A 10,629-nucleotide genomic window follows, 5' to 3' on the forward strand; every position below is an offset into this window, starting at 1 on the left:
AAGTCATGTTCCTATCACTTGCCCAATATTTTATTCAACAGTATCATGATGACCCATTTAGGGCCTCCTCATGCTGCCAATAATACCAATCATAATCCACATATATAATTGCAGACATTTTCTTCAAACCCAAAAGTCGTTTAATAATACTTTTTCACTATGTTTGGATTGGGTGATCCCCATAAAAGCAGAATATTAAAATAAAATAAAAACTTCACCTTTCTTCTTTCTTTCCCTTTCCAGTTCAACTCCAATCCAAACAAAGTATATGGTCTATCTGCTACTTGTACTTTTAGAATTTGATTTACCCATTTTTTAATTTGGCATTCAATATTTACTGAAAATACCAAAATATGAAAAATCTGTGGTGTACATTCACATAAAAGAAATGAAGACACCTGATTTCAGAGGAAAAAAACAAGAGACCAAACTTGAGAAATAGATTAGTAAGAAAAGTGTAATTAAGGAGACAAGTCAAAATGGAAAACGCCAGAAAAAGAGAAAAAAAACAACATATGACATTGTTGAAGACTTGGATGAAAGTCCCTCTTAAGAAAAACAGAAGGCTTGATCAATAAACTAACAAGGTGTGACACGACAAACAGTTTTGTAGTTATATATCAAATAGTGTTACTCTTCTCTTTGAAAATACTATACAGTTAAACTAGAGGTCTCACTTGATGATGAAGACTCCCCAAGAAACTCTGATCTCAATTTCATCAACAATCTGCCAAGATAATTTAAGCCTTCTCCATCTCGCCCTCCACCCCAGAACAGATCATGTGGTGAAGCCTCAACTAGAACAGAACCAGCAGTGGATAGCAGCAATGTTTTCAAATGAGGGTAGGTTGAGAACTTGCACTTCAGTGCCTCGTACATGACATCGATCTTTATGTTCTCCCAGTCAGATCTTATCTGTGTGCCCAATGAAAAAGAAAGGTTCAGTGCTCTTACAATGAAAAGGGAAAGGAACCAAATCAGGATACATGATTTGGACATAGTGACATTAGTTAATGTATATCATAGTTCTAGGACTGACTGGTCAGAAATTCAATTTAAATTTAGAATAGATTAGTGACATAATCCATAAAGGAAATATTGTTGTCAATCAAATCCATGAGCTAGTAGGTCAAGATCCGACAAGAGTTTGAGGAAAACTTGAAAACCACAGACGATGATACCAGATCAGGTTTCTGCTTTTGCATTGACCGTCCAATTCTTGCAGCTTCTTCTGGACTTTTTGCAGATTTAATCCTTTCAACACAATCTTGAGCTATAGGATCATCCACCCCAACAAACTTGTGAGCCTACGCATTGAATTATATGTATAAGAATTACAACAAAACAGCAAAGGAAAACAGAACTAATAAAAAAAATCAAGTACCTGGTAGTAATGCTCAACACTCAACCAAGTCACAGAGTCACCGTTTTCATCACGTATTTGAATGGGATGAGGAGAGAAATTTGACAATGCACCGTAAAGATCCCATGTTTTGTAGAAAAATATGATACTTGACTCATATGGTGAGACAGTAGGATCAACAACAAAAGTTTCATCACGTGACGGGATTACCGGTATCACGTCTGGTAAGGGCTGAAGAAATCCACTAATAAGCATGTCGGGTCCAACCTGCATTACAGTATCCGGTAAAACAACCTAGTCAAAGAAATGTAAAGACATTATACATTAAATATCAAGACCAAGGCAACTCGGTTGGGAAATTACTTCGTCTAAAATATCCAATGCTAGAGATATCACAACGTTTTCCTTACATATATATATAAAAAAAAAAAAAAGATTCGCAGTAAACCATAGACCAAAGCATGTATCTTCTGAAAGGGTGACAAAACCCAGTACTTACAAGGGAAAGACAAACGGATTCCTACTAACCTGCTCGTAGCAAACATCAATTAGATTTAAAGCCTGTGTCATCTCAACCATCCCAAGATCTCCCACAGGAGATGGAGCATTCTTTCCACCAATAATTTTAGGAGCAACAAAAGCATAAACCTGAAGAGCATAAAGATCACAGCATCCGACATATCATAAAAATAATCAAAGCACGATAAGCTAACTACATCAAATAAATTCTAATTGGAATTTGCGATAAGTGCATTCATCTAAACCAATAGAATATTTGGTAAAGGTAGCAGAATACTCGTAATCGAAACCCCCTTGCAGAAACAAAACAATGACTGTGTAGAAGTACAACACAGAACGAGAAAATTTAGACAGAAATGAAGGGGGGTCATCCCATATCAAAGATTTTTTTCATTCTTGTCTGTACTTTTAATTCTAATAGAATTTTATTTTTTATTTTGTCAGTTGCAAGAAAAACAAGTAACTATCATGATCAAGTTAAGCATATAGAAAATTACTTTAGCTCAATAGTTACGCACTTCCCACTCTCAAAAGGCCAAGAAATATGGTATTACTGATCATCTGGGTCGATGATCAAAACATAGGAAAGCATTCAGTGAACGTCTCTTGACTATCCCAAAAGATTGTGTGTAACCCTTCTTTTGCCTATCAATTTTTAGCCTATAATCTACTATATGGCAGAAAATAAGTTGTAACCATTGAAAAGTATCCTAACTATGCTAATAAGTAGAACTTAAATTTTTTTCCAAAGAAAAAGAAAATGAAAGCATGAACAACACCTTGTGAATTACTCCAGATGAAATAGCCGAAGCAGCCAATGTTCCTCCACATTCCCATAAAATTGAAAGATAACCACGATCATGGAAATACTCCATAACTTCTCGGGGAGTTAATATGTCAAACTCCACAACCTCAACTCCTTTAGATGCAAGCAGCTTCTGGAAACTCCTCCTTGCACCCCTTTGTGTTACAACTATGGTAGAAACCTCAGACATGTCCCACAGGTTTGCTTCCTCTGGAAGATCAAGAGTCTGGCTCATCACAATGCGCATTGGCATATGCCCTCCTCCATGTCTGGCTGTTAGTCTTGGATCTGATTGAGTTTCAAAGGAGGTAAGCTATGAAAAAGTCAAATTCAGAGAAATTTGAAGACAATAACAATGATACCCACTGTCCCTTCGAACGGTATTTCCTCCCACAATAACAGCATCACTTCTACCCCGTAGCTCAAACACCAGATTTCTAGACTGCTTGCTGCTTATCCATGACGCATGGCCACTGCTAGCTGCAATTTTTCCTGCAGCACCAAAAGGAGAGTAAAAATTAACCAGACAAATACAAACATCATTGTTTGACTTACTTCTTCCAAGTAAGGGCAAATCAATCTCACCATCAAGGGTCATGGCATACTTGAGAACAGAAAAGGGAACACGCGAAGCAGCTCTACAAATCAAAGGTGCATTGACAAGAAGACACTCTTTCTGTGCATCCTGCAAATGAAACAAAACAATGCATGCATGACAAAAAGAAAATCAATCGACCACACTAGTCTATCAAAAAAACCTAAACATTACATAATATTCTTCACAAGATGTCCTCCTGTTAGATCAGAAGAATAAGACTATTATGTGCAACAAAAACTCTCCTTCCAATATTTTTACGCGGTTGCATGTCAGTTGATTAAGACACTTGGTCGAGCTATGTTACTTTTATTGTTAGATTGAAACAAAAAGCACAAGATATTGAAGCATGGACACACCTCAACGAGATTACCAGTGAGATCCTCTCCAAGAACATCAACATGCAGTCCTTGATTTCTGAGTGCACGCACAGCATTGCCACGGAGATGTTGCAGGGGATGCCTCATTCCAATCACAACTCTTTTGACCCCTCCCTAGTTTGGTTTCACAGACAGGGTAGGATCATTTATCAACTACAAAACACAAACTAGAGCCCAGACAACATCGTATTCGTGAGCAACAACAATATAAGACACACATGCGGGTTCGGTAACAAAGAGAAGAAAGGCAAAGAAGAACCTGGAACAGAGCAGACACGGCACTGTGGTCGCCGTGGCAGTCGCCGGGCTCCATGTTCAGGTATGCCGTGGCGCCTCGGCAGCGTTCACCGGCGGCGTCGATGGCCTGGACCTCCGCGGCTGCGGTACCCTGAGCGTAGAGGTAGCCCTCGCCGGCGACGTGGCCCGCGGGTGAGAGGATGACGCAGCCAAAATTGGGGTGGGGGGAAGTGAAGCCGGCGGATTTGTCGGCGAGGTGGGCGGCGCGTCGGATGTAGGTAGCATCGAGCGCGTGTGGTGCGGTGGGAAGGGACGCTTTGCATTTCCAGATCACTGAAGATGGGTTTACGGTGAGAGTGAGACACGACAGCGCCATTTTTCAACACTGAGTTGTTTCGTTTGCTTAGCTTTAGACTTCGGTGACCAACATGCGGATGGAAATGATGTTTGTGTTTGGATCCTGTTAACCGCTATGCCCTCCAACCCAAATCACATTACAACCTATCAACACCATGCATTTGGAACCTCCATCCTCTACCTTTTTCACCTCTTTATTATTATTATTATTATTATTATTATTATTATTATTCCTAATTCACTTAACAATAAATAGATCCTGATAGTTAGAAATTCGGACAACTGCTACTTATAAGTACGTGAAACTATGATCGATTAATTCTTTTACATTATTTTTACTTTTCTAAGATCGTCACTCATTTGTAACTTCTTATTGTTTAGATATTTAAAAGATCCACTGTTCATTTAATATAACAAAATCCATAAAAAATTAAAACTTGTAAAATATAAATTTATTACCAGTCACTTACACAGATTTTTTAAATATGCATAATATTATATTAGTAGGTGATAATATTATAATATTAATATATATTAAAATTATATATTTTAAAAATAAAGTGAAATATATCAGAACAGATAAAAGAATAATATTGATAAATAAAGAAGAAAAGAATAAGCAGAGATATTTGATTTTATAAAAAATTTGTAAAAATAATGGTCAAATTTTTAAAATTTAATAAATTATTATATTTAAAGAGTAAAATCAGTATTTTGAAAAATGAAAAGAGAAATCTCTTTTATATATTATTATAAATAATATAATTTTTTTGAAATTCCTAAAAAAATCATATGTCGGTACACTCTTATTCTCTTAAAAACAATAAAACTTTTGCAGCATATCTATGATATATTAATCTTAAATGAATTCGGCCTAAATAAATCTCTGTTTTGATATGGGGCTTTAAAATAAAATCCATTATTCCATTAGATTCATCACATGAAACTCAAAATTGAAACTGTTTTTGCGTGGTGAAATACATTCCAATTACCTTTTTACCTATCCATTTTGACAGGGTTTAAATTATATGTTTTCCTCCTCTGCCCGAGTTATTACCGATCGGAATCTGCAAACACGATCTGTGTCAATTGATTCTGTCATTTTTCATCTATAATCACCCAAAAATTGCGCCAAGCACAATTACAAAAGAATTTTCAAAACTAAGAAGCTTAATAATTCTAATACAAATGGAGGAAAATAACTTCCGAAAATAGGCGTGGAATAACTTGTAAACAAATTACTTAAATCTAAAACTATTTGCGTCTACTTATCCTTAATCAATACTAGTTGATGAAAAACTTCAACTTAAAAAATAACGGGAAAAAATAGATGGCCAAGACATTAAAACATAAAGTTAAGTGTCATTAAACATTAAAACATTATCACATTCGCATTGAATTAAAGGTAAGCAAACGTCCAACGGCTGCATTAATGATTTGATGAAACGATAAGTTAAGAGGGACAGTACACCCATTATTGAAACGACCACTCCAGATACAGTAATGCACCCGTATAACAACATATCAGAGTGGCGCAAGCACAGTGATATGTCCCCAAGGGTACAACGAAGCATAGTCAAACACAAAACATAAATAAAATTAACAGTACTACTACGAAGAATCGAGCTTGGGGCAATACGTGCTAATATCTTAGTTAATGGTACAAGAGCTGAAGACAAGGTAATATCTTCAGCCCCGAACCTCCACACAACACTTACTCCTCCTCTTCAGCCTCCTCCAGCCAAATAACAAAGGGTTCCAGCGCCTTCACAAAGGTTTGCCTGTACAAGTTCCAAATAACCACTAATAAGGAAAATTTACATACATCATAAGGAGGAACCAATAAATTACTATCTTAACAGGATACGTGTCCTCGGAAAAATTGCATACCTGCCCTTGGGGTTTGTTCCTTTTCGGAACCAATGAAGAATTGTATCTTCAGCCAGTACATCCTGGTCATAGAGAGATCTAACAATCTCAGGGAACAGCTTCATAAGTTTAGCATCCTCATAGCATTGCATTTGTACTTTGTACATCAGTTCCAGCTCAAGTTTCCCACTGGTACAGAATGTATTCAACAGTTCTGCCCAAGTTTTTACCTTCATCAATACAGAATGCTGTCGTCAACAACTTTTACACAGATAATTATATAATTAAAACAAATCCAACTGTGCATCTCTTAAAACTATATGATAACACCATATCCAGCCCTAAGAACGTGTAAGCAGTACCCAGCTAGCCTGTAATCACACAAATCCATTGGCTCATCAGCAGTTCTTTGAAACTAGGCATTGAAAGTTCACATGAGTCTCAAAAAGTTCAAAATTAAAAAACAGAGGTAAATAACTAACATACAGATTCTAATAAGAATAACCTATTAAGTTTACCAAGGCCATAATACAAGAATTTTAAAAACCCTATCATAAATGAGTCCACAGGGTCCCAAAGAACAAACATGAAAATTCTCAACCATGCAAATACAAAATTGGCATAGATGAAAAATGTCTAAAGAAAACCTGTCGGAGGGCTGCGTTTGCATTCTGTTGCTGGTTTTTCCCCGACCACTGAACAGCATCCATTAAAACATCCCACACTACCCGCACCACCTCAATGTCTGGCAATTTAGCATCCCTAACCCGCAACTTCACGGTCTCAATGACTTCAGCTGTATCAGCTTCCTCAGTTATCTGTGTTGTTAAAGCAGCCTTCATTTCCTTCAATTTCACTTCGAAAATTTTCTTTTCATTATATTCCACCAAGGCCACCAGTCCTTCCTTGCTAAAAAAGTTGACAAAAATATATAAGTTTCCATCGTAGTTAACAGAATACTAGGGAATGATAAAACACAGTGCATTATTAGTCTATCTTAACATCAAAGCTAAAATGTCAGTAAAACTGGCAATTGAATGAAAATAACATAATCAATCATCGTTAAACTGATTACAAAAACTAGCTGTACATGACAACATGCTTCAGCAGATTCAGAAACTACAACTACACACTTCAGATAAAATTGTTAATTGGCCACTAGCATTTTGCAGTATATTCAACTCCATTTCTTTGTCAAAAAGAAAAAATACAGCATGTGCTATGCTAAAGCTTGAATGTTTAACAAAACCCAGGGATAACAACCAAGGGTTGCAAGTCTTTCTAACATTATATTTAAGATTAAGTTTAACTAAGGTCATATACCAAAGACAATAGCTTTAAATTATTATATTCAGCAAAAACAGTACTCTAAGATTGAAATGAGTGCATTAGTATTCGGCAAAAAATAGTTGTTTCACAAAATGAGACCAACAAGGCTGTTGGAACTGCCAAAAGTAAAATTGAATAGAATCCAATCGCCTGTACAAGTAACACAATGATGTAAGAAGCAATAATTGTAAAGCATGTTATTTCTATATAGATACGAGACCTGAAATGCTCAGAGAAAGCTTCATTAGATCTTTTTGTAGGGGGGAAAAAGTCCAAAAGATTATCCTCTACTTTTCCCCGTTTCAGAATTGAAATAAGATCATCAAGGCTGTTGTCAATCAGATACTCCTTAAAGAAGTCAGTCATAAATGACAGAACTAGCCCTTTGGCCACAAGGTTATCTTTAAGCAGTGGTTGGAGAACAGTTTCTGGTGGGAGACCAGACAGCTTCTGGGAGAATGCAAGTGCTGTGAAGATTGCCAACTTCTTCCTCTCATTTTCCTCGAAAAGCTCCAACGACTGGAGGAATCTTCGCATGACATTTTCAAGGTTCTTGATGAGAAATGGCCTTCGCCGCAAAATCTTTTGTATATAGATTACAGATGGTAGGATGACTTCACGCTTAGGTTCACACTCTATTATGGAGTAAGGATGACGGTCCCCTTCATCAGGCTTGGTAGTTCCAGGTTGTGTACGACCCCCAGTGAAAACAACCTAAAGTGATGCAAAATTAAGCGTGAAGAACATTCGTATGTGAAATAAATCAACAGGCACTAAAAATTCAGAATGCATGAAGAACATTATAACGATATAATGATTGTATTAATGCTCTAGTAAGTATGATATCCAAAAAATTATTTAATAAAAATATCAGGACATGGATTTAATGATAACAGTGCCTTGGAACAGTGGCAGCAAAAGCCCAAATCTCCTCCCTTTCCATAGAAAAAAATAATGAAAAATAACAGTTATGTGTAAGCTCACACGATGAGAACTTTTTCGTAAAGTACAGTATCTAAACATGCCACACCATGATAGTTACAGATATCATCAACGAATGAATGCCATAATGCTTCGAATTATGCATCCAATTCATTGTAATCAAAATCCAAAGTAAAAAGATTTCCAAATCGCTCAAGAGAATGCATGGTACTGAATCGACAATTAGAGAACAGAGGTTTTCTGTTGGTTTAGGAAGCTTGCCTCAAAAAAGGTGTCACCGTATCTTGAGAAGTTAAGGTCTGAAGATTCAATGCTCTTAGCAATAAGTTCCTGCATTCACAGATTACCACATCAGTTGTATGAATAAATCAAAGCAAGACAGTGTGTATGCAATGCAGACAGGCAACAAATGAAGACTGTAAATGCACCTATAACATTACCAGATCACCAGCATTATCCAAATAAATCTGGACCACTGCATCCGAGAATGCTGCAGGGTCCAGGGGCGCTGCAATATTCCGTTTGCGGGTCTTAATCCGCGTGCCACTGGGGATGGAGATAAACAAGAAAAGGATAAGTAACCCAACAGACTTGCAAAAATGAAAAGAAAAAAATAACACAATAACAATACGTGTTACATGGATTAGCTATATATCATTGTACATGAATATCAACTGTAGATACCAGAGTCATATCATATGCACAGCACCACTTACATAACCAAGACCGCGGTTTATTAAGATGATAATAACCAAGACCGCGCTAGACGCAAATGTTAGAAAGCATCTTACGCAATAAAAAAAATTGTATGGTTTTTATGGTTCACTTTTCGTGCAACAGTATCATGAGAGAGTAAATTAGCAGTGCAAGAGCATCCGAATCAATTGAAAGATAACTCAAAAGATAGTGAAGGTAGCACAATAAATAAATAAAACTCTCACTTTTAGTTCAGCAAATATTTTACTTACGTGCTAAGGATGTCGGGAAGGTAAAAGAAGGCAAAAAAAAAAACAAAAAATTAAATGATTTTGCATATTACAAGATTAATATCATTTTCCTTCTCTTCAAGGTATGTGATATAAGCATAGTTTACATACTACATAAACATAGTTCATGCAGTAACAAAAAGAACATAACCTATATCATCCATGCAACACAAAGCATAAAACAAGAAAACAAGAAACCAAGAAAACAGGATAGTCCAGCAAAAAAAGAACACGAAACTCACCCAAGAGTGGGTCTCTCCTTCGAGCTGCAAAAAAATAAACCAGAATTAGCAACGGAAATAATTTTGATCCTTATCTAGATGCGAATAACAACAATAATTAAATAAAATAAAAAGGAGCAAGAAATCAAATCGGTGAGGGTAGATCAGACGGCGTTAGGGCAAAGGGTGAAAAGGTAAATTGAGACAATTTTCCGAAAGGAAATCGCAAAGAGGCTATGGATCTGGTTAAATCGCGATGAAAAAACAGCAGAGATTGCTGATCTAATATTTTTACCATAAAAGGCGTGGAAAGAAATTGATAAAGGGGATCGCGATGCGGTGGTTTAGATCGGTGAAATGCAAAACAAGAAACATGAAACGAGAAAGTACGAAGAAGAAAAGAAAGAGGAAGAAGATAGATACCTCATAAACCAAGACGAAAGAGGATCGAAAGATCGGTGAGTCTGTGACTCGGTGCTGGTTGGGAAGAACGGAGAGAAATTGAGAAAGGAGGAAAAGAGGAAACAGGACAGAACAGAACTCTAAGTTTGGTCTCCCACGCCTGTATTTATATTATTCATTAATTAATTAGTTAATCGATATTTATTTTTGAACAAATTATATTAATATTCATATTGACGTTGATTTTAGTGATTAGCATCTTAAACTGTTAGGTCGAAGATAAATATCAATAATCTTAAATAAACAGATATTTAAGAACGTTCAGATAATTACTTAAAAATCCTGAGTTCATGATTTTCCAATTCATGCTATATAAAATAGCTATTTTATAAAAAAAAATTAGTGGTCTTTTATTGTATTTTTTAATATAGAAATAAGTATTTTCATATTCTATTAAGATTGTTTAATTTGATTCTTAATTTGACGGTATTTGATTGAGATTTCTTTTATTTACCATAAGTTTTCTTATATTAAAAAAGATATAATATTGTGAGTTTTCTAGAGTGAATTTGGATAAATTTTATATGACTTTTAGAATACATAGAAATCACATAATTCATCCAA

General features: G+C 35.9%; 2 protein-coding genes across 2 annotated transcripts; both read right to left on the reverse strand.

Annotated features, from left to right (window-relative positions):
* Positions 1 to 441: 441 nt before the first annotated feature.
* On the reverse strand, positions 442 to 4,422 carry LOC114183162 (riboflavin biosynthesis protein PYRR, chloroplastic). The gene is made up of 9 exons (XM_028070075.1): positions 3,922 to 4,422; positions 3,642 to 3,776; positions 3,273 to 3,372; positions 3,054 to 3,179; positions 2,662 to 2,975; positions 1,892 to 2,011; positions 1,385 to 1,630; positions 1,182 to 1,307; positions 442 to 915 (listed from the first exon to the last, which is right to left on the reverse strand). Exons 1-9 carry the CDS (start codon positions 4,273 to 4,275, stop codon positions 652 to 654), a joined length of 1,785 nt encoding a protein of 594 aa, XP_027925876.1. The 5' UTR covers positions 4,276 to 4,422; the 3' UTR covers positions 442 to 651.
* A 1,199-nt stretch (positions 4,423 to 5,621) lies between these two features.
* On the reverse strand, positions 5,622 to 10,172 carry LOC114184268 (basic leucine zipper and W2 domain-containing protein 2-like). Its single transcript, XM_028071559.1, has 8 exons — positions 10,027 to 10,172; positions 9,625 to 9,648; positions 8,837 to 8,942; positions 8,658 to 8,726; positions 7,675 to 8,168; positions 6,773 to 7,034; positions 6,147 to 6,355; positions 5,622 to 6,037 (listed from the first exon to the last, which is right to left on the reverse strand). Exons 1-8 carry the CDS (start codon positions 10,029 to 10,031, stop codon positions 5,971 to 5,973), a joined length of 1,236 nt encoding a protein of 411 aa, XP_027927360.1. The 5' UTR covers positions 10,032 to 10,172; the 3' UTR covers positions 5,622 to 5,970.
* Positions 10,173 to 10,629: the final 457 nt, after the last annotated feature.

This window comes from Vigna unguiculata, chromosome 5, assembly GCF_004118075.2.
Source record: "Vigna unguiculata cultivar IT97K-499-35 chromosome 5, ASM411807v1, whole genome shotgun sequence".
Taxonomy (NCBI): Eukaryota; Viridiplantae; Streptophyta; class Magnoliopsida; order Fabales; family Fabaceae; genus Vigna; species Vigna unguiculata.